Here is a 24031-nt window from a genome sequence, read left to right as displayed (position 1 = left end):
GAATGGGGGAGATGGCTTACAAGTTTCAAGATCAGCTGTGGAGACAAAAGTTTTCCTCATCAATGGTGCTGTGTTTCTTAATAGATCCCCTTACTCTAAGGGACTCTGAATGGGCCCCATATAAAATGCACCCTTTGGAGGGAAGTCAGCAAGGGAATTCTTGCAGCTTAGCTCTCTCTCCCCAAATTGCCTCCTTCATGTGTTTTAACACTGGACAAAGTGATCCAGCCCAGCTTTTTCTTAGGACTTTATCCAGAATAAATCAATATTGAACATAAAGGAAGAAAATGTGCTTGTTTGTATTTGTTTATTTTGTGGATGAAGAAGGCTTGAGAGAGAAAATAATGTGAACACATGTAACAAATTGAGAAAGTTACACAGAAAAAAGCAAGAGTAATTACCAGTTAACATAAGAATTTAGTGAAAGAATGGGTAAATAGGATAAGAATAAATATAATAAACAAGTTGAAGTTAAAAAAAGAAAGGGAGTAAAACTACAAGTAAATGCAGTGAACACTCTCACGGAGTGGATGTTTATGTAGTACATTTATGGGAGTGCACAAACAAAGGAAGCACAAAAAAGAAGCTGCCAAGAAGCCACCCATTATCAGCCAAATCTTCATCCAACTTTCCAAGAGTTCTCAGTTTAGATAAGCAACATTTATCTGAATTTGCCCAGCTGCCATATCAGTTTGTAGTGTTTTTAAAATGGGTATTTTAATGAGAATGGAAACCAAAAGAAATGTGTTTTATATTTATCAAAAGGGAAAGGGTATAATATGCATTAACACAACTGAAATGTAAAGATTTTGGAAAGCCTGATAGTTTTGACTTTATTGTATTCCAAATTTCAACCCTGACATCATCGCCTCCCAATATAATTAAGTGACCTTAATCAATTCCAGAGACTCTCTCTAAATATAATAAGGAAATTAGAACTGAAAGGGACCTCTTGGATCATCAAGTCCAGTCACCTGCCATTGGGTACAACCGCATCACATGATTCCTTTTGTAAATTGATCAACCTCCATCATGAAACCAGTTAGGTTTCTGCCTCCCATAACTCCTATATGTAAGTTGTTCTAGAATCTAACTAGCCTTATGGTTAGAAACTGGTTTACAAAGTCTAAACTAAGTTTATTCCTGGCCAGTTTATACTCTGTTTTTCTTGTTATTGTATTTTTCCTTATTTACTTTTCTCTTCTTCATCAACTTCTCTATTTTTATCTTCCTCTTGTTTTATTCCTTCCACCATTGTCTTCTGTAATTTCTGCTTCCTTCATCTTGTGGGCCATATAGAAATATTAGCTCTGCACAGTGGTCAACTTATCGATTGCCTTATACTTGCCTGATACAAAAATAATCTAGTTCTTCTAATTTTTTTTCCAACTATAATTAAAATGTAGCTTATCCTTTAGAAATTCTCCAAACCTTCAGTTCTGTGTTTTATACATCATGAAGTACCAGTTATTTTTTAGTTTTACATTTAACCTCAGAGAACTCCATAACTAATTCCTTTGAGACAAGCTTGAATATTAACACTTCTTCATTAAAATGTTTCTTCCTGGTTGGTTATGCCAAAATTGCTTTACACTTTGGAAAGCTGACTTTTAAAATTCAAAATCTAAAAGTTACTAGTCAGAGTTATCTTCTGATAAAGTATAACTAGGACATGACTACTGATGTCTAGACCAGAGTTTCTCAACTGGTGGGTCGCGACCCAAAAGTGGGTCACAAGAATATTTGAAAGGGTCACAAGCAGGTCCCCAGAAAAACCCGTGAAAGCACAGGTTTCCCCTTGCAGACTGGGATGATTGGAGGCATCAGGCACATGTGTGTCTGCGCACAAGACATACATGACCCACATAGAGTGAAGCCAGATCGTGGGAACAGCCCCAGCCACTGGATGCAGGTAAGTATAGGGAGCAGGGGATGGAAGTCCAAGGGACTGTCTGGGAGGTAGGGCAGGGTGGGGTGTGTGTGTGTGTGTGTGTGTGCATACACACCTGCCTGCTGGCACTGGTAACAGCGGCACAGGGCTGTGGCAGGTCATGGGGTACCGGGGGGAGAATCAATGAGGAAAGGAGGTGAGGGCGGTCCTTCGCAGCAGGGAGCTAGCGTACTTGGCCTGGCAGCACAGGTTAGTGCATAGTGCCCGTGCATGCAGGGGCCCTGCACTTGCTGCTCATGCTCTGGCCCAAGCAGGATGGAGGCAGTTGGGGGCCCCCTCCAACAGGGCTGGGTGGGGCAGGGGACTGCAGATCAGGAGTGATGGGCACCAGCATGGATCAGGGGGGCAAGGGGCTATGGCTTGGGGGTGAGGGATACCGGCAGGACCAGGGGGTATGGGTCAGGACAAGCTATCAATCTTGGCAAATAGGTCCCGGTATGTAAAAGGTTGAGAACCACTGGTCTAGACAACCATCATTTTTCAAATTAGTGACAAACTCTTCTTTGTCAGTTAGAATGAGACGCAATACATTTTCCTGTGTTGTAAGTGGGTTACTTTGCCTGTGGGCTTCTCTAAGTGGGCTTCTGCTCCCTGTGTTGCTCCTCAGCCAGTCCATACCAATAAAACAGAGTTTTTAGACAAACAAAATCTTATTGTGCTGTTTCAGACACTGGGAGGGGTCCCCTGTGGCTCTGGAACAGTCTGGCCCCTCCAAACAGCCAGCAGTTTAACTCAACACCTGCCTCTAGGTGGCAACTGTTCCCTCCCAGTTTGCTACCCTGCTGTTCTTCTCTCTGGCGTTGTTAAGCTCCCAGTCAGGTCCCTTATCAGCAGCTTCACCACAGCTACAGCAATTCAGCAGGGCTGGCTGCCCTGTCTTAAGGGGAGAGACCACGTTGTTACACACCTCTTACACCCTGTACAGCAATTAGCGCAGCAATACTCTCACCCTTATCTGTCCTTAGGTACTACACAGTAAAAATACTGTGTTTACTTGCATACATCACACACCTTTTCCCCAAAAATCAGCCCCCTCAAAATTGGGATGTACATATTAAGTGGGGAAGCTGATTTTCTATCAGGGATAGAAGCATCCTCCTTTGATTCCTTCTTCACAGTTCAGCAGCATTTCTATTCAGAGAGCTGAGGGAATCAACTGACTTAATGATCCATTGTTTCTTACTCCACTGGTGTTAACTGTCAGTCATCTCTCATTTTTAATGGTCTTGATATTCCACCAGACAAACTAAATTTTCTTAGGGCAATTTTGCTGTCTCCTAGCTGCTCCTATTAGCCCAGGCAGGATAAAGCGGGTGAGTCATTTGAAGATTAGGCGTTGTCCCTGCTCTGTGCAGTCATAACTCTGCATCATTCTGTGCAGCCTCTTTACTCTGCACTGGTTTGGCCTCATCTAGAGTACTGCATTGCCTTTCAACAATAGGATGCAGTGTTATATTCCAGGGTGTGTTTTATGTGAGCAAATAGGAGTAATCAGCTAATACTGAACTTTGTTTAACATAGGATCATAGGAAAATAGGGCTGGCATGAGGTGCCTCCAATGAATCCATATCAGAATGGCAGAATGTTTCAAGTGGAGAACCATAGGGGACTGCCCTGGACCTAGTGCTGTTTAATTTGGATGATGAAATAGAGAGCTTTTTGAGCAAAACTGCAGACAGCACTAAACTAGGTAGAATTGCAAACACATTGTAGGATAGGTGTACAATTCAGAAGAATCTTAACAGATTGGAAAGCTGGGCTGGAGCTAACACAATGATGCTGGTTCAATGCTGGTAACTGCAAGGTGCTACAACTTGGGAAGATAATCAAAAACACAAATACAAGATGGGTGACACCTGGCTGGATAGCAGCCCCATGGAAAAGATCTGGGAGTCTTGGTGAATTACAAGCTCAACATGAGTCTTCAGTGTGATGTAGCTAAACAAAAGGCAAATGTAGTTTTGGGCTGCATCAATAGAAGCATTAGGTGCAAGGCATGGGATGTGATAGTGCCTCTTTACTCTGCACTGGTTTGGCCTCATCTAGGGTACTGCATGTAGTTTTAGGCTCCTCATTTTAAAGTGTTTGGACACTTATCTTGCTGGGATCCTTTGACCCTAGCTAACTTCCTGCCCTTGGGGCAGGAGGCTGGACTCAATGATCTCCCGAGGTCCCTTCCAGCCCTATGGAATGTTTATGAAATCTATGAAGTTAGAGACAGCGCAGAGGCAGGCAACAAAAATATAAAGAGCTTGATATACAACTCATAATGAGGAGAGGCTGAAGGAAATAATAATGTTCAGCTTGTGGAAGAGGTGCTTAAGGGTATGTGTGACAGCTGAAATTATGACTGTAATAAAGGTGCTTGCTGAAGGCTCTATGAAAATTAGACTACGTGTTTTTCTGTATTTGTTTAGATATTAAGCTATATGCTGTTGCTAAAAGCCTAATTAAAGTTTAAAATGTAGTAAGGCCTTGTATAAAGTAAGGCCTAGTAAATTTAGCAAAGCCTTGAAGTAGTAATGCCCTGTGGCGTAGTTAAAATTACCTTATCAAAGGAATGCAAGGCTTGTACTGCTATTGGTCAGTCTAAGGACAGTTGAAGTAAAAGGAATCTAAGTGGTTGTACATTATCAGAACCATTCAGAAGCTTTAAATTGGCTGGAATATCTGGAAGCCATTCAGAAGGAAGATACAGCTCTGTAAAAAGGATTAGTTAGCTGTTGCCTGGATCAGTGGGCCCGCGGACCTCGAGGAGCCCAAGGACTGCATTCCAGGGTCCTTCCCAGTACCCTTCGCATAGTGCTGTTTAGGGACGCCTGACTTCGCTGAACTTTGTGGAAAGAGAAGCTTGCTGTGTATCCGGCATCAGAGGGGACTGCCGATAAGTTGCCTATGTGAATTGCTTTTGTCTGTCATTGTTTGTTTTGTTACTACGCATAGTTGTGTTTTTGTTAAGTCAATAAACCTTTCTTACGTTTCTACCCTGACCATACTCTCAATCCCGAACCCTCCGCAGGCGGTTGGGACAGGTGTGTATAGATGAAACAAGGGGTATGTGTGCACAACACTTTAAAGTGGTGTAAATGCTTTTGCACCACTTTAATGGTGTTGGTGTTTGCACACACTGGTGGCATATTGTGCATTAATTCCAGGCGCTGTAGCACATTCAGCAGCGTAATGTGCCTTAAGTGACTTTGGGGTGCAGAAAACTAAAACACCTCTGAGGACTTTTAGTTTGCTGCCCTACAGTTGCAGAGTGAAGCACCAGGCTCCCTGCAGCTCAGGGGCTGTGCAGGCAGCCTGGCAGCAGGCCGGGAAGGCAGGCTCCACTGAAGGGAAAAAAAAAAAGTGTTGAGCCTGATCTTTTTTTTTTTCCTTCCCCTGGAGCCTCCCTGTCTGCATGAGTTGTACAGGGACCTGGTCCTTCCCTCCTCAGCTGCAATGCCCCTGGGCCTGAGCTGGGTGCCTGTGGGCAGGTACCTGCTGGGGAGGGGGCACCGCTGCTGTGGAAGGGAGCACCAGCCCCGCAACCTAGGGACCGCTCTGTCCGCTGGCAGCTCGCCTCCCCTCCCCTCCCCACCACCAGAGAGGTGGGTAAGACACGGGTGTACACGACATGGGGGTTTACTTTGCCCTAAATTGAAGTGGTGTTTTTAAAAAGTCACCACTTCAATATAGGGCCCCCGTTTTGTCTACACATGCCCTAAGACATGCCTACACATTTGCGAGAGCCCGGCAGGACAAATTATGCTGAGGGGAAACCAGCACGGGTTCGTAGCAGGCAGATCGTGCCTGACTAATCTAGTCTCTTTTTATGACCAGGTTACGAAACGCCTGGACACAGGAGGAGGGGTGGATGTCGTATACTTAGACTTTAGGAAGGCCTTCGATACAGTATCCCACCCCATACTGGTGAACAAGTTAAGAGGCTGTGACTTGGATGACTACACAGTCCGGTGGGTGGCGAATTGGCTGGAGGGTCGCACCCAGAGAGTCGTGGTGGATGGGTCGGTTTTGACCTGGAAGGGTGTGGGCAGTGGGGTCCCGCAGGGCTCGGTCCTTGGGGTCCCGCAGGCCTCGCTCTTTAATGTCTTCATCAGCGACTTGGACGAGGGAGTGAAGTGTACTCTGTCCAAGTTTGCAGATGACACAAAGCTATGGGGAGAAGTGGACACGCCGGAGGGCAGGGAACAGCTGCAAGCAGACCTGGACAGGTTGGACAAGTGGGCAGAAAACAACAGAATGCAATTCAACAAGGAGAAATGCAAAGTGCTGCACCTAGGGAGGAAAAATGTCCAGCACACCTACAGCCTAGGAAATGACCTGCTAGGTGGCACTGAAGTGGAAAGGGATCTTGGCGTCCTAGTGGACTCCAAGATGAACATGAGTCGGCAGTGTAACGAAGCCATCAGAAAAGCCAATGGCACTTTATCGTGCATCAGCAGATGCATGACGAATAGATCCAAGGAGGTGATACTCCCCCTCTATCGGGCGCTGGTCAGACCGCAGTTGGAGTACTGCGTGCAATTCTGGGCGCCGCACTTCAAGAGGGATGCGGATAACCTGGAGAGGGTTCAGAGAAGGGCCACTCGTATGGTTAAGGGCTTGCAGACCAAGCCCTACGAGGAGAGACTAGAGAACCTGGACCTTTTCAGCCTCCGCAAGAGAAGGTTGAGAGGTGACCTTGTGGCTGCCTATAAGTTCATCACGGGGGCACAGAAGGGAATTGGTGAGTTTTTATTCACCAAGGCACCCCTGGGGGTTACAAGAAATAATGGCCACAAGCTAGCAGAGAGCAGATTTAGATTGGACATTAGGAAGAACTTCTTCACAGTTCGAGTGGCCAAGGTCTGGAACGGGCTCCCAAGGGAGGTGGTGCTCTCCCTTACCCTGGGGGTCTTCAAGAGGAGGTTGGATAGGCATCTAGCTGGGGTCATCACCCCTATGCAGGGGGTCGGACTCGATGATCTATTGAGGTCCCTTCCAACCCTAACATCTATGAATCTATGAATCTATAAGAGAGGACCTGACAGCAGTCTTTAACTATTTGAAGGGCTGCAATAAAGCAAAGGAAAAAAAAACCTTTTCTCTCTCTTTACATGTGGGAACTTTGCAGTACAAAATGTAGGTGCCTCCAGGGTTAAGCAACTTCTGAGGAGGGGTTTTCTGGATTTCACTTTTGGACTTTGGTACATGCAGTCTTCATAAATACTGCTTTGGGCACCTGAAGTACCTCTCTGAATTTGCCTGTCATCCCAGATGCAAAGTATTGGAAAAGAGGGCTATGTCTTCACTGAATAAATAAATAGGAGCATGTGTCCATGTAAACAGTGGAATATTTAATGTGTGTTAGATATCCTGCTTCTTAATTCTAGTGGGGACAAGGCACTTTGGGCATCTTTACACATGCTCTGGAGTGGGAGTGGGGTGTGTTTTAATTAGAGTGGCTCTCAGGAGCCACTGTAATTAAAATGCCCACAGCATCTCATGTATTCAGCATCCCATGCTTTAAAATGGTGGTGGGGGTGTTTTAACTAAAGCTCGTTCAATGAGCTTTAGTTAAAGCACCCTCACCACCATTTTGAAACATAGGGGTGCTGAATATATGTGATGCCAAGGCTCCTGGAACATCCTAATTCCAGATGAATCGAGTTTGCTGTGACGGGTTCTAATTAGAGTGTGTTGAAGCAGGCATCAGGCCTGTGTATAGGTGCCCATTAACTCTTAGTAAGAGGTAGCTAGGGAGGATCAGTACTAGTCTCTGCTTGTAATTCATCGTGTCTAGCTTCCTCGCAATACCTCAATAGTACCTTGTCACCACTGGGATTTAACAGCAGATAGAAAACTTGTGTTAGTTTTCCCAAGGTAAAAACACACATTTTTTTACAATGAAACTGAAGCTGAAGCTAGTCAAAATAGTAGCTCATCTCAAAGGAAAGTATGACTTGTGTTGTGACTCATCTATTGCACATTTCTAGAAATAGAGGTAAAATGCAAATATTTATAATTATAAATGCCTATTTAGCTTGAAGTATTTAAAAAAGAAACTGTTATTCTTTAAGAATAAAGCTTTATAAATGTTTGATAGGATGCTTATGTATCTGTCAGCTAAATCTGATCTTGAACTACACAGTTTTCAATTTAAGGATATTTATGATGATCTGGAGGGATCAAGAAACCCAATAAACAGGTTTAACCTGTCTGACTCTGATCTCACATCAGCTTTACACCATTGATTTCAAAAGAAGTACTACTCTTCTACATTATATGCATTCAAAGGGCATGTTGCTAATATTACTTTTTACTGACTTCAGAATAAAATGATTTTGCCAGCCCAATGGAATGGAATGAAAATTATTTATACAAAATAAGAAAGGGGATTACAGCACCGAAAGACGTAGGCACAGAGAAGGGCACACAATAACATTTTTGGCTGAACTTTACAAAACCTGGGTAGCCTGTGACATGTTTTAAGTTAATTCAAAATGGCATGCTACTAAGTACTGCAACACCTGCTGGATAGTGCTGTAATTCCTAACATTCTGATATCTTAAATTGCTGAGGCCATTCTACAGTCATTCCTCAAGCAAAATTCACAGTGACATATATGTGTATGATGCATTTTCTGCTGTCTTGTACCTTGTGTGGTCATTTATACCTGTGCATAGTCGGTAAAGTTCTGTTAAGTCAGAATGGTAACATTTTACAGTCACCTTGCACAAGTGTAAATAGCTACACATATGGCAAGTCAGTGGAGTGAATGTACTGGTACCTGTAAAAGGCTGATTGTTTGGCTAAAGTGGAGAACTGACAACTCTTTCCTAAGCCAAATGGATACCCACACAGAAAATCAAGGGTGAAATAAAGAATAAGTTCTAATATGCAGGCTGGCTGGAGAGATTGACTGATTTTTGTGTTTCTATGAAGGAATGAATTGATCCTTTAAGTCCTTAATGCTGCCACTGAAAATCATTTATATCAAGTGAGTAATCCTTACTGATGCAAATAGTCCTATTAAAGTCAGTTTATGTGAATAAAGGATTACTCACAGAAGTGGAGGATATAATTTTTACATTTCCCAAATGAGGTTGGAATAACTGCAGGGTATTTGGTAATAAATATTGTTCTTAACCTCAGAAAGTGTTTGTTTGCTTGTTTGTCAGGTTTTGGTTAATACGATTTCTGAGGTGCTGTGCTGGAGTGTTGGGGGCTGAAGAAATTTTCAGCATTTTCCCAGGAGATGCAGAAGATGTAACCTCCAAACGATGGAGCAGCTCTCACAGAGGCATGCTCTGATGTCTTGTCTGTGCAGGGAAATTAGTCAGAATAGCGGTTTCACTTTACTTTCACAATCTTCCTTAATCTGAGGTTATTTACAACTGGAGAAAAGTTTTATATAGTCTGGCTGGTTGACTGAGCAAAACCATTCTTAGGCAAAAGACAGGTTCAGTCTGCACCTTCTAGTCAAAGGTAGTAATATATATGATTATTAGACCCAGGTTCACAGAGGCCAGGTGCAGACATTACACTATTTCCAGTTTAAGTTGTCAGATACTGATCTATATTCATAACAGAACAGAAGTTCCGGGTATGTAGACTGCTTTAGGAATGGTGGATCCTGATCTAGATCTGGATCGATGTAGGATCAGACTTACTTGATCTAGATGAGACCAGTCTATCGAACTTCAGTACCAGATCCTCTCCTGACTCAAGTTAGGTTGCAGTCCCCCAGCATACCAGGTGCCTTTGTGGCTCCCCTGTTAACTTCCCTCACAGAGCCGTTTGCTAGCCGTGACCACACTTGGCTGCTCCAAGATGTCAGCCACAGGTCAGGGGGAGGGAGAGGGACGGGGGTGTCTGTAACTCAAGGAATTTTCTATATGCAGTGTCCCAAGGCAGGGGAGGGATGCACTCCTTAGAAGGAAGGATCGGGCCCCTCAGAGCTCCAGGGAATAGCATGCACCCGGTGTGATTCCTGCAGTTGTGCTGGGCTGTTCACTGGTGCTCCAAGGGATGGGAGATCGCAGCTGCCATGGTCTCCCAGCCTCAGGGAGGGTCTGCCAAGGTCTCCCAGCCTCCGTAGCTACAATCTCCCTGCCCTAGAGGTTTCATGCAGCCCCAAGGCTGGGAGATCATAGCAGCTGCAATCTCCCAGCCCTTGGAGCTCCGGCAAACAGCCTGGTATGATTGCAGAAATCACACCAGGTGCCTGCCATTTTTCAGAGATCCAAGGGGCCCAATCCTTCCTTTTAAGGAGCATACCCCTCCCCTGTCACTCCCTTCCCTCTCCCCAACTTGCAAATGATACCAAAGAGACTCTCAGTCCCAGCAGCTTCCAACTCTCCGTCCCAGCAGCACCGTGCAGCTGCCAGGACCCAGAGTCCCACAGCTGTGGATGCTGGGTCCATCATCATGTTTCCTGGTGCCCAGACCTAGCTGGGGTCCAGCAGCTGCAGGATATGGGTATGATCATCCAGACCTGGGGATGCATGAAACCCCAAGGGCTGGGAGATTGCAGCTACTGCTGTCTCCCAGCCCTGGGGGTTTCACACTGTCCTAAGACTGGGAGACTGTGGCAGCTGTGATCTCCAAGGCTTTGAAGCTCCAGCAAATAGCCTGCTGTGACTGCAAGAATTGCACTAGGTGCCTGCTTCTGCTGCCTCCCCCTCACCTCCTTGTGCTGCTGGCCAGGCTGCCAGGCATGCCATGGCGACCCACTCTGGAAGACTAGGGATGGGTGGGGGCGGGTCCACAGTGATAGCAGGGTGTTGGGGACATGTGCCTGACAGCCAATCAGGGATGGTCTCTGCTCAGCTGCGATTGGCTGCCCTCAAGAATCTCCAGCACACTGGGAGGTATGAGGGAGCACTCCCTGCCTTCCAGCTTTGACCAGTGCATCTGCATCCTCCCCCTCCCCTCTGCCCCCAACAAAGCGAACATGAGTTACATTCACTCCTAATCCAATCTCTGCAGTTTAGAGAAACCTGCGTAGATTGGATTGATTCTGCCTTGAGCTTTTTGAATATCTGCACTTAGCCACAAGGAACATAGGACTTCGGAAAAAAAAGAGTGTGTCCCTGAAAGGGCAGAAACCATCTTTGATAAATAAAATCTATAATTAAATATACATTCTCTGGAAGGTAAACTGAGACTAGGCAAAAGCTCCTGGGCTTAGCAGAAAAAGGTAAATTGGGTCTGTTCTCTTCCTATAGCTCAGGAGGAAGCCCCATCTACTTGAGTTTGTAATGAAACACAAGCTTAAATGAATGTAAGCTCTCTGTGTTTCAATACATTTCTAGTATGTTGTTCCAATTACTAAGGATGTTTATTTATTTAAAGAAGGGCATTTGTCATTGTATAACACAAGTCATAAGTCTTTGAAGAGGAGAAACACAGCTGTCCAGTTGTACGTGCATGTAATAATAGGTGGTTGGCATAGATGTTGTACATCCCATCTATGCCACTAAGAAAGGGGACAGAGGTGCAGTCAGCTCCATAACAATGCAAATACTATTCTTGTCTTCTTTTTTATTTATGCTATGGTAAACAAGCACTTTTCATGTGTATATTTGATTTGATAGGTTACCAAGAACCAAATCAACTAAAGATTGCCAAAATAGTTAAAGAATTCTTATTATAAATAAAAATGTTAATGTTTAATGGATTTCGTAATTGTCTATTTCTGCTCTCTAGTTATTTTCTGCTGGAAAAATTCCAGGCACCAGAGCAGCTGAACTCAAGGCAAAGTACACCTCTCTGCATGAGACAGTGATAAGGTACGATATTTAAAGATTTTCAGTATATTTCAGCACGAATACTTGATTCTAGAGTTTAGCCAAGGTTATAATTGCTTCCTGGAATTGTTTCATTAGCTAAAGCATTACATGCTTAAATTAAAATTCCTCTAGTGCAGAGGCCCTACACAAGGTCTTATTTATCCTCTACTGGGTACATCTACAAGTGTCCCTCTGGCATCTTCCTTTTGGAAGTACTAAATGATAGCGCAGTAACAGCCCATACTGTGCCGTGCACACTGTGCACGGTTATTTTTAGCTGCGACATTGCCATAGCAATGTGCTATCATGAGGGAGCACATTGCTACGGCGACATAGCTGCAGCATCACAGTTTGTGACCACTGAAGCTATGTTGCTGTAGCGTGCTGCTACAGCAACGTAGCATCACGTGTAGACATGCCTACTTAGAGTGATTCTATTTAAACCATATTATGTTTCCCTCACCCCCTTATCTTCCTGTCTCCTCTTTAATAACAAGATTCACAGAGTAATCTGACTTTTAACAGGTATCAAAAGTAGTAATGGCAATGAAAGAGCACAAACTACAGCAAATAAAATGTAAGGTGAAAATTAAGGGGACTAAGAAAATTTAAAGTAACAAAATAAATTTGTTTGGAATATTAGAAACAGGAAACCTGTAAGAAAATACTAAGTCTATTGAGTTAATATGGTGCAAAGGGAGCAATTAAGGGAGATAATAGCATTGCTGAAAGCGAGATAATTTTTCCATCAATTCTTACTTATTTCTATCTTTAATGTGAGGCCTCAAGCAGGATTTAAATAATGAGCAAGCCCTTGTGCCAGTCCTTTGTAGGGGTGAATTTCACTCTGTGAGAACATTCAGTTACAACAGAAAGGATTAGGAAGAAATGGAGAAGGAATGTAAACCTCTGAGCTTCAAAGCACAAGTCAAACAACGCTAACTCTGCTGCAGACTGAGCCTACGTTTGTGCCAGTCCCTTTCCATACATGTGAGGAATCCTTATGCCAATGATGATTGTACCTATAGCAGAAGCAGGGGAGAGGGCTTGGAGTTGAGGGGGAGAGGAGGATAAATATGCATGGATGATAAGGAAGAGAAGGATTGTGGGGACCCTTGTGAGCAGGGCCGGACACAGGCATGGGTGAACTGGGCAGCTGCCCGGGGCCCAGACAGAAAGGGGACCTGAAGATGGTAATTTTAAAATTATTATTATCATTATCTCTTGCAAAGGGGGGTCCAATACTAAAAGTTTGCCTGGGGCTGCCAGGAATCTAGGAATGGTACTGCTTATGAAAGGTAGGGATTCAGGGGGGGCATAAGGAGGTGTGGCAAATTAAGAAGGGATTAAGAGGAACACTTTTCAGTCCCTCCTACCTATGTGTGTTGGAAATTGGCAAGTCCCAAACCCCTGTAATGAGATTTGAGTTTCTCTCCTTCCTTGTGCATGAACCAGCAACTTTGATGTCCCTGCCCGTCTGTGAGTGTCTCAGCCCCTCACTGGTCTTCTTTGTGAGCCAGCATTTGGGGAAACAGTTCCTTGGATGTAGGGGAAGTCAAAAACAGGCATACAGGAACAGCACTGTAAGGAGACAGTGAGAGTTGAGACTGGGTTAGGATACGAGAAGGGTCATGCTTCATTTGTACTACCAGGGCTGCTTGGCTCTGCAGCATGGCAAATCATAGGTGTGGTTGGTAAGCACAAGTTTGCGTGCTTAAGAGCCCAGCTGGAATATATTTGATAATGCAGCTCTATTGTAACTGTTACATTATTTCATAACAGACAGGATGTGTCATGACTTCTGAAATACTGAGCACAGGCTACTATCAAGGACTGTAGACTGACTTAGGTGGATCTTGGAGCTGGCATATAAATCCTGTGTCACTATTTTTTTTAAGTAAATCCACCAACTTCAAAGAGATTTCTGGTGCATGAAATGAGCGACACTACTGTAAGCAATATTCAAAACAGAATAAATGTCATAAAAGAACTGAAAAAGGACTTGGTTAATGCATAAAATCTTGTTTAGACCCTCTGCACTGCCATGAACATCATTCTTGAGAAGAAAAAAAACTGTTACACATCAGCACACTGGGTTATTAGTTCCTGTTGTATAGTACATTCTTATTTCCTGTTGAAGTATGTGGTTTTCTTATTTTTGAGCTCAAAAAGGAAGTGATTATCTACTTTGTAGAACAACAGATAAAGCATCCTTTTCCTACTATTTAATTCTAGCTATATTTGTGCAAATTGACTTGATTGTTTTGCTTTTTAGCAATTTGAATTTTATATTCTAGTTGTTTTGATTTTTTTTACTCTGTAACTGGTTTGTTGGTAGGCTTGTATTGTGGAACAATAATAGTTTTTGAAGTAAAATTTTAGGGTTCTAGCTAGTTTTACTTGGTTCATTTATTTTAGTTAGTGAAGGGCAAATGCTACTGTTCGGGTCATTTCTCTTTGACCGCATAGCTTTTCTTTTGGAGCTTTGTGACTCTCAAAATCTACTTTAACTTGAATTTTTATTTAAATTATACTAAAAGCAAGCAAAAGTAAATAAAGTAATTAATATTCCGAAGGCATACACATAACTCCCATATCAGAAATTGTTAGTAGGTTGTGTATTGCATAATATCAAGGTCTCACAGTATATTTACCATTTTGACTATTCCATGATAAATGTGGCCTATTAAAAGTAGTCTTATTCTTAAACATCAACTATTCAAGTACCACAATACACACAGCATGTAGTAAGAGTAACAGAGGCCTGGTTAATTAAGGATATTATCACAACGCATTGTGTCAATACAAATAGCCAGAGTTTGGCAATGCTGAAGATAATTGACAATTCATCGATGATGAGGTCTTTGCAATATAAAGTCACAGTTGCAGCTCATGTAGAATTAGCTGAGCTAGCTTTACACCAGGTAACTCAGGTACTAATTCAACAGCATAAATTGCAGAGTAGTATTTAGTATTGCCCTTGATCTCTGAAAAAAGATTATGTTAGGACAGATATTAAACCATGGAGCCAGGAATTACCCTAGATCAAAGATAGACAATATTTTCTGTCTGCAGGCTGGAATGACCCACTCTGAGTCAGAGGCAGGTGGATGGGTGGGCAGTAGGACCCAGCGACTGCTAGTGCTTGTACCGGTAGTAGCACAAGGAGAGTGCCCACAGTCAAAGCCCTCTGTCACCAAATTCCACTAAAGCGGGCTGGATCCAATGGTTCCACAAGCCAGCTCTGACTCGCAGGCCATAGGCTGCTGACACCAGGTCTAGATGATTGGGGGTTTTGCTGTGGTTTTACCCCTAATGCCTGAACTTCACCTTCATGTTGCTCTTTTTCTACCTGTTGCCTCTCCAACAACAAGGAAACAAGTAAATGACCAAACCTCTCTCCAACATGCCGAACCCTCTTCCTGGTTTGCAAAATATTCGGGTACATGAACCATCCCTTCACCTTACTGTAGGTTACAAAGGAACCTGAACCTGGGGCCTTAAGTAACAAACCAAAAAGGTGAAACATCCCAAATACTCTCAGACAATTAAACACCATTTCCACTCCCACTCCTATTCCCGTGCTCTATGACCACAGAATAGAGTATCCCCAAACACATTTTTCCAAGATCAGCTTATAACACTTGTCTCATTCATACAGAGTGACCTTTTTACCTAACGTGTCTTCCATATGACTAAAGCATAAATTTTTATCCATCAGTGTCAGTGAGGCTAGGCAAAATATACTCTCATGGCATCTCATTTAATGTTAAACATATAAGATAAAACAACATCATTGCATTTAATATTTCCAGTACTCTTTTAATGCCTGATTTAAGTTGTTTTATTTAAAACAGTTTACAGGAATCAGAGATCCAGTTGTTACAAGATGCCAAACGTTTCACTGTAGAAATAGAAAAACAGCAACAAGTACTGGAAAAAGCAGATGAGTTCCCTGAAGGATTTACCAGTGAAGTCTCCAGAATGAGGCAGCAACTACTTAAATATCAAAATGAATATAATGCTATTAAAGAAAGAGAGTATGAAATTCAGTATAAGTTGAACTGGTAGGTGACAAAGTTAATTTCTGTGAATATTATTGTAAGTTAAGGCAAGAGGTAATTATATAGTATATGCCTATTCCTGTCAACACCTTAAATAAATTTGTTAATGTGCATGTTTTTTCCTAGAGGTTTCTATATTTCATTGCTGAATGAAGTGCCTCCTGAGTATAATTTGTATATCATTTTCAATGTATAAGGTGCTTTGTGAGGTGCAATGTATAAGGTGCTTTATGAGGTTTTGTATGAATATATTATTGATGTTTTAATTTCCTTCTTGTGTTATACAGACTTGGATAAAGATGGGGCATATATCAATGGAGTATATATTGTTATTCTGTTATTTTATCCAACTATCCCAATTTAATGTTTTAGAAAAAAAATAAACAGAAAACTTCTACTTTGGGACTTCTTTGAATACAAATTAAATTAATTATCTCTGAAATATAGTGATTATGGTTATAATGAAACACTTTTTAAAGACCAAAGGGTACTATGTAATTAGCTTTCTTTATTAGAGTAATCAAATAAAATTAAACTTTCTGTAGTCCCATCTGTGCAAAACAAGAAGTTAAAAACAGTCATTTCTTTTGGCAGAAAATGTTTGACATTTCCATGAAAGGTTAAAAGACTAGTAGGTAACTTGATATTTTAAATATTTTAAGTCTCTGGGCTTGATGCCATAGTGTACTTCAAGCTTTTTTTAAAACTAAAATTAAAACAGAATACTATAAATGTGCTAGTGGAAAAGTGCTCATGCCCTTTTACTATAAATACAATAAATCTTGCTTGGCTTGTGGGAGTCTGGCAAGTTGGTTTCTGAGGTTTCCTCAGAGATACTTGATATTCTCTCTGACAACGCCTTGCTTTTGCCATTGTTCTATTTCTTGTTTTTGATTTCCACCCATCCTTCTCCTTTGATTTATGTCCCTGCAGTCAGGTAGGATAACAGTGATCGTCCAAACTGAGGTACCTATGATTTTTTTTAACTTAACATTTCTGGATCTCCACAGAAAGTAATAAGGAGGTCTCTTTTTATGGCTGTCAGACTTAACCCCAAAATAACTATTTTCCAGAAAGAAAGATGGTGTCATTCTGTCATCTTTCAATGCCAGGGAAGGGAAAAGCTAGTCAGAACAATCTAAGTGTGGGCAGATCTTAATAGCGCATGGAACCTCTGTTGTTGAACAATTAAATGGAATAACTGGATGTACATAAATCTTCTATTCGACAAAACCTTCCTGATGCAACATATCAAAGCAATCACCTGATAGATTAAATAACCTTATCAGCAGTTTAGGGTGTCTTTTTACTTGGTATTTTATAATTATTTCAAAGAATTTTCAATGCTTTATTTTAGGGCTTAATTTATATTCCTTATGGTAATGTATTTAATGTCTGCAAGTTTTCAACAGTCGATATATTTATCTTAAAGCTGTCAAATCTAATGGAGGCTACAGAATGTGGCAAAGGGATTTTTTTGTGTCAGTCTCAAGATACCAGTGAAATTAATGTCCAGATGTAAAACAAATGGACATAATGAAAACCTACTCAGGAGAGGGTGATAAATTAAAAGGAAGGAAATAATGACCCACATTGAGTTCTGGCACAACTCCATTCAAGTCAGTGGATTTTCTGCTTGTGAACAAAACTGATTAGGACCCAATAATCAAGGGTCTGGAGTGAGATGGAGGGGAGGGATACCAGAAGAATAATGTAATATAAACGAGGAAACATTTAGCAGGGATCATCGCTAACCAGAACTTTTCTATCTTTTATGGATACGAGGCCTCAATTTTGGGGCCTAAATAAGAACGTCTCTCTTCTTTACAAGGCTATGGTAGCAATAAAAATTGAACTTTATCTGTAAAATTATATTTTAAAAAGTAGTCAATTGAATTGAAGATGGGAATTATACATAACAAGGATTTTGAATGCCTATCCATGTGTAGACAAAACGAGAAGGGGCATGTGTGCATGATACTTTAAAGAAAGCTAAATGCTTTTGCACTGCTTTAATGGTGTCGGTGTTTGCATGTGTCGGTGGTGTAGTGCGCATTAATTACAGCTGCTGTAGCAAATTTGATGGTGTAATGTGCCTTAAATGACTTGGGACACAGCAAACTTAAAGCAGGAGTTTAGGTTTGCTGCCCCTACAGCCACAGAGCAAAGCACCAGGCTCTGTGCAGTGCAGGGGCTCTGCAGAAAGCCTTGCAGGCAGCCTGGCAGCAACCCGGGAAGGCAAGCTCCGTCCAAGAAAAGTGGCGAGCCTGATTTTTTTTTCTCACCCCCCCGGAGCCTGCCTGCCTGCCTGCCTGAGCTGTGCGAGGGCCCGGTGCTTCTCTCTGCGGCTACAGTGCCCCCCAGGACCACCCAAGCTGGGTGCCTGCAGGCAGGTGCCGCCTGGTGGGGGCTGCTGCTGGCATGGAGGGAAGTACCAGTGCCCCCCACAGCCCAGGGACCACTTCACCCACTGGCAGGGCCCACTTCCCCCACTGGCAGCTCCCCCCCCCCTCCCTGCCGCTGGAGAGGCAGGTAAGTGCGTGAGGGTGTGTGCAAGACAAGAGGTTTAAAGGGCCCTGAATTAAAGCTGTGTTTTTAAAAACCCATCAGTTCAATTTAGGGCCCTTGTTTCGTCTACACACGCCCTATTATATTTTCTATCGGAAACATTTTTCATTTAAAGCATAGGGCTTAATTCTAAACTCTTACATAGAATAGTAGGGTTGAAAGGGACCTCAGGGGATTATTCAGTCCACCCTTTCTGCTCAGGCAGAATCATCCTTTTCTGGACCATCCTCAGCAAATATTTGTATAACTTGTTCTTAAAAACTCTAGGTACAGCCTCATGCACCACTACCTGGCATAACTGCCTGAAACATCAAAAACACCCTTTAAATTGCCTTATGTAAAGCAGATAAACAAGGGCACTGACAATGTCTTGTGCCTACAAGGACAGGAAGTAGTTTTAAAATATGCTCAGGAGATCCCAAGAAGGGAACCACACCCCTCTGCAGCAGAGGGAGGCAAAATACCCCATAGTCCAGGCCAGTCTGACCATAAGATAAAATTCCTTCCTGATCCCAAACATGACATATGCTCTGACCCTGAACAGAAGAGAAAAACCCTCTAGCCAGAAACTTCTGGGTTTTTAAAGTCCCACAGTAGAATCAACACATGCTAGTCAAAACCCCCAGCCTTGGCTGTGACCAATGGGCAATGCTTCTGAGGAAGGCAAAAACCCCTCTGACACCTGTAGCAACAGGAAGGAAAAAAATTCCCTTGTGGCCCCAGCAAGCCCAGAAGCATGAGATAACAAGATACATTCCCCTCTGCACAGCAACCTGAGGACAGCAAACGCAACCCCATGCATCAATGCCCTGCCTAGAGATCTCAAACTCCCTTTATTATCCTATCACTTCCATAAACTCATCTCGGCTTCTAATCTTCTTTCCTAGCAGAAAAAGTTGTGGAGCTCTGCCGCATTCTCCTATTGCTGAACATGGCCCTGTCCACTTTTCACCTGCTCTGGATTGCAAAGTTCTTCTCCAACTCTGTGCAATGCTCTGGGACATCTCTTGGGTATCTGTGTGGGGGTATCTCATTAGCTTCCAACTGGTGCTCTTCATAGCACAATCCAAGATTGCTACTCCTAAATCATCCCTAACCAAACATTTATCCAACCTGTTCTTGAAAACCTCCAATGAAGGAGATTTTGCAGCAACCCTAGGCAGTCTATTCCACTGTCTCACTGTTCTAACAGTAAAGAAGTTTTTCTTGATATCAAATCTAAACCTACTTTGCTGTAGGATCTCCCAGTATCAAAAAAATCCACCGTGCTGCAAATTAGCAGTACAGTGAACAGGTTCATGTGCATCACATGTGGCTTGAGACATCGCAGACCGCACATGCGTGCTCATCGGGACATGCCTATTGAGTTCAAGATAAAGCTGTTAAAGAAAGCAAGCCTGATCAACTATTTTGTTACTATATTCATCAGTATATGCAAGCTAAGCATACTTTGATAATCATCCCAGAAATATCATGCGGGCATCTTGTTATCTTCAATAATGCATTCCAGCTACAGACATATGTGTGCAGCACCTTTTGGGAATTGTTAAATTGTCCCAGCCAAAGTCAAAGGAAGTTGAAGGCTCTCAGTGTGTTGCAACATTGGACCTAAAATGATTTAAAAATGTTCTCTATTGGATATTATGCTGAGTGCTGAACTAAAACAAACCTCTCTTGATGACCTCTCTCTTTATATTTCCAAATGTCTCTTGCTTAATTTTTATATTTTTGTGGCAGTTTGCAGCTGCAGACATCCCTTGGGAAAAGTTATGAATTTACTTGGCTTAATGATCTAAAGTTTTTTTTAACACATTACATTCAAACTAGCTTTACATTCATTTTGATGTGTTCACATGAAGACTATTAGAAATCTACAATAATAGTACATCTCCATATTCCCAAACAGAAATGATTAAGCTTAATATTTATAGTCTATTATTCTTGACTTATTCTTATTGTCAGAAATGATGATGATAACAGTTATGAACATGTGAAGATGAAGAAGACACCCATCCCACAGGATATTATAAGACAGAACAAAACAAAACAGAATGAGTGTGTCAGGTGCCTGAAGCCTCTTGTTATAGAACCAACAATTTGCTAGAATTTCACTCCTCTGGCTGGAAACCTTCTAATTTCCAGTATAAATTATTTATTTAATTTATTTATTGTTATGACCAATTTGCTGCTATTTGCCCTTCAACCCTATTTTCCTTTAGTTTAAATTCCTCCTCTCCTTGTGGTAGTCACCCCAAAAATAAATTTATAAAGAATAATTGTATATCATCCTCAACCTTTGCTCCCATAAGGTGAACAAGCCAAGCTTTTTAATAGCCTTTGATAAGGAAGGTTTACTATTGCTCTAATCAATCCAATAGTCTTCTCCTGCATCCAACTTACAGTTTCAATTAATTTTTTTTTTTAGCATAGATGTCCAGAACTATACATAATGTACATAATATTTTAAACACAATCCTGACTATGCCTGGGACAGTAGTCTGACACCTTCCCTAGCTCTCCTAAAATAATGAATGCATGCCATGCATAAACTTAATTTTGTTAATAAAAAAATTATGTTTCTATCTGTCTTTCATGTTTAGGCTTTATTTCAACGTAAACATGAATGTTCCTTCTTTTGCCTTTTCATTTCCTTCAGGTAAAAGGAAATGGCCCTCTCGAGGGAGCTTAATTTTGGTTTTTTAACCTTCAGTTGTCTTTTGTATGTGTCACAGAACATGAGGCATAATATCCTTTTACCTTCCTCGGATGACAACGCTTTTGTTGTGAACTAGTAATGGCAGCACAGGAATCTGTTCTCATGAGAAGGTGTTGGTGAGAAAGGGCAGTAGAAATGACTGAATTAATCTTTGCAGCCTTAAGCTTGTACTTGTGATGCTCTACATTACATAGGTCATTGACAAGCACTGCTGTTATGATTGAATCAGTTTTGGTGACAGTTTTTATTTGATTTAATCAGGGGTTTTTTAAAAATCGGGATTTTGTTACTGTTGTTGTGATTATATCAGTGCCAAAACAGGAAGCCTACAGAAATGCTTTAATGGTTTGCTTAGGTATTTAGACAACCACAGTATGCCACCATCTTGTAAGTAAAATTATTTATTTCCTTATGTTTGAGTAGTCTATCTGTGATTATTTTTCATAGCTTACAAGAAGAAAAAAAAATCCTTCAGCGGGAGTATGAGAGAATCCCCAAGCAAGGTGTAAGTATAAAATGCATGTCACTGGAGAAAGTCATGTTTTGTGCCCTCAGCCTATAAAAATAAGATGAAAATGCTATTATAAATCTAGAACATGAATGGAAGCACCAAGCTTGCAGATGTGTGTCAGTCATCACTCAGTCAGGAGAGGAGCAGGAGTTCAGACATACCTCACTGTCTGTCTCCTGCTGCCCAACTGTACAGTTCCCAGGCAATTTAAGTTACTCTTCAGAGTTTCCTAATTCTCTCCACTGAGTGTAGACTATTCCAGATTCCTAATCCTGTCTATTTGGATCATGCTTTCAGAGTAAGATACCTATATAATAGGTGTTGCAAAACTGAAGTGGGGGTATCTGCAAGGATGATCTGAATCTGATCCATGGAAAATAAACTCCTGAGCTTGCCAATCCTTGAAGCTTGTCTGTTGGAGAACAGACATATTGGCAGAGCTTCGTGGAGTTGGTGAAACTTCTGCTATTTGTTTGTACCTATTTTATGGATAAATAAAGGTCTTCAGGGCTATCAGGCCAACTCTCATAACATTGTTCTTAATAATAGGGAGAACCAAACAAATATTAGTGCATGAAAAATATTGTTTAGGATTATGTTGATTTTAAATTTCAGATTTAAATAAAAAAGTGAAAGAAAATTTACTGAAAATATAATGCAATCAGAGGATTTCAGAGGTTTTGATAATAGTGATACGGTAAGAGAAAAATGCATGTGACTGCACAAAAATACCAAAATAGTACACCGTTCATTCAGGCTCTTTAATCTTCTTTTTTAAAGTAACTGTTCTCTAAAGAAAGATCAATTAATTCCTGAACAAACAATACAACAATATTCTGGAACAACTTTATTCAAAGAATACACTTCTTCTTTCCTAAAACATACAAATATGAGGTATATAATTTTGGATTATATTTTTAAAGGAAACAGAAAAGAGAATTAAAACGTTGAAAGAAAATTGTGAAGAGCTTCGTAAAGAAACAACCCAAAGGAGAGCAGAGATCAAAGCACTGAAGGAGGATGTGGCATCCAAGCAAAAACTGATGTTAAAAGAACAGAAAGAAGTGGAGGAACTTCTAGAGCAGGAGGATAACCTAAAGGTAACATATGAATGAGTATATAAGTGTTTGTGTGTTTGCAAACTCACGCAAAAAAACAACACATTAAATATTTGTGCTGTCATTCCAGTATGTACTATCACAGATTACAGGTGTTAGTCAATATGTGTGTATTTTGCTGGTGGGTCATTTCTATAAACAGTTTTTGGAAACTAATAGGCATAGTAGTGACAAACAAGGAACTTCCAGAATGATCAGAACTCATGAGCTAATTTCAGCTCTGTGTGTGCGCGCACATGTGTGTGAACAGATCTCTGTTAACCAAAGAAAAAAGAACATAATAACATTTCTGTGAATTATAATTACAGAAGACTGGGAGTTGTCAGTCAATTGTTTCTTTAATTGAAAATGTAACATCTAAGAGCCTACATTTTCTGTGTGGTTATTTTTGCTGATTTTTTTTATTTTTACATCAAGAACACTGAAAATTAAATAACAGCTTTAAATAGTTATAATTTAGAAATGTCACTGATGGGCCTGCATCTGGTTAGTTTTGGTGCCTTGTGCCTTCATTACCAGCTCTAGACCGGTCTTTACACAAACTCCATTTTTTGTGGAACCCGACAGATGCCCTCTGGATAAAGCAATATGTCAGGTATCACTTGACTGTAATAAGTAGCAGTTTTGCTGAAGTAACAGGCATATCAAGAAAAATAGGAACATGAGACACTTGAATTAAAACTTGCAAGAGGCTCTGTGGAAGCTCAGAGGGGGGACACAGATTAATGTTTAACCAGATCAAAATGAAATGTTTTGACTTAGTTCCACACACCAAAATGAAATGAATTTAATGCTGGAATCTTTTGCTTTAATAAAACATTAAGAGTTTTATATACACATACATGATACACTCCTCCCCCACCCACACACACATATAAGTTTCCTGTCTATGAAGAGGTCTACTATTTCTACTACTTGCCCTGTTGTGGATGAAAACAAATTTCAAAATATCAGAATAACTTGGGATAGTCATAGTTATAGGCTAAGTATGGATGTTGAAAAAGCTCCTGGCAGAAGGGCTCTAACTATTGAACTTTACTTAAAGTGCTATAATTTAGAAAGGGAATAAGCTGAACAGACATTCACCATTCGGTTGGGGGGTAAGGGGGAGCGGGACTCAGTGCCTGATTGCACTGGCCGAGTCCACCAGGTGGGGGGGGCTCTCCTGTATGCCAGACCCAGAGCCCACCCCACCCCCCTGCCAGCTGGGGGAAAGACGTGAGGAATGGAGCTGCCGGCCACTGTGCTGGGAACTGGGGCAAGGTGGGGAAAGGGAGCCCCCCCCGGCCAAATTGACTTGGCCCGGCCTCCTCCTGAGGCCCCA

At 41.6% G+C, this 24031-nt stretch overlaps 1 protein-coding gene across 4 annotated transcripts in view; it reads left to right on the top strand.

The window, feature by feature from the left end:
- CCDC146 (coiled-coil domain containing 146) overlaps window positions 1–24031 on the top strand; it is a 130194-nt gene that overhangs the window by 62027 nt on the left and 44136 nt on the right. For 2 of the 4 annotated variants that reach the window (XM_025192521.1, XM_025192519.1), the window contains exons 2-5: window positions 11648–11730; window positions 15588–15797; window positions 21526–21583; window positions 22513–22689. In XM_025192521.1, coding sequence (XP_025048306.1) covers window positions 11648–11730; window positions 15588–15797; window positions 21526–21583; window positions 22513–22689 — 528 coding nt within the window. Of the gene's footprint in view, window positions 1–4813; window positions 4849–11647; window positions 11731–15587; window positions 15798–21121; window positions 21195–21525; window positions 21584–22512; window positions 22690–24031 lie in introns of those variants that run through there. The other 2 variants (XM_025192522.1, XM_025192523.1) reach the window with 2 other exon arrangements.

This window comes from Alligator sinensis, unplaced genomic scaffold (assembly GCF_000455745.1).
Source record: "Alligator sinensis unplaced genomic scaffold, ASM45574v1 scaffold896_1, whole genome shotgun sequence".
Lineage (NCBI taxonomy): Eukaryota > Metazoa > Chordata > Crocodylia > Alligatoridae > Alligator > Alligator sinensis.
This window is presented reverse-complemented; position numbering and strand designations above follow the sequence as displayed.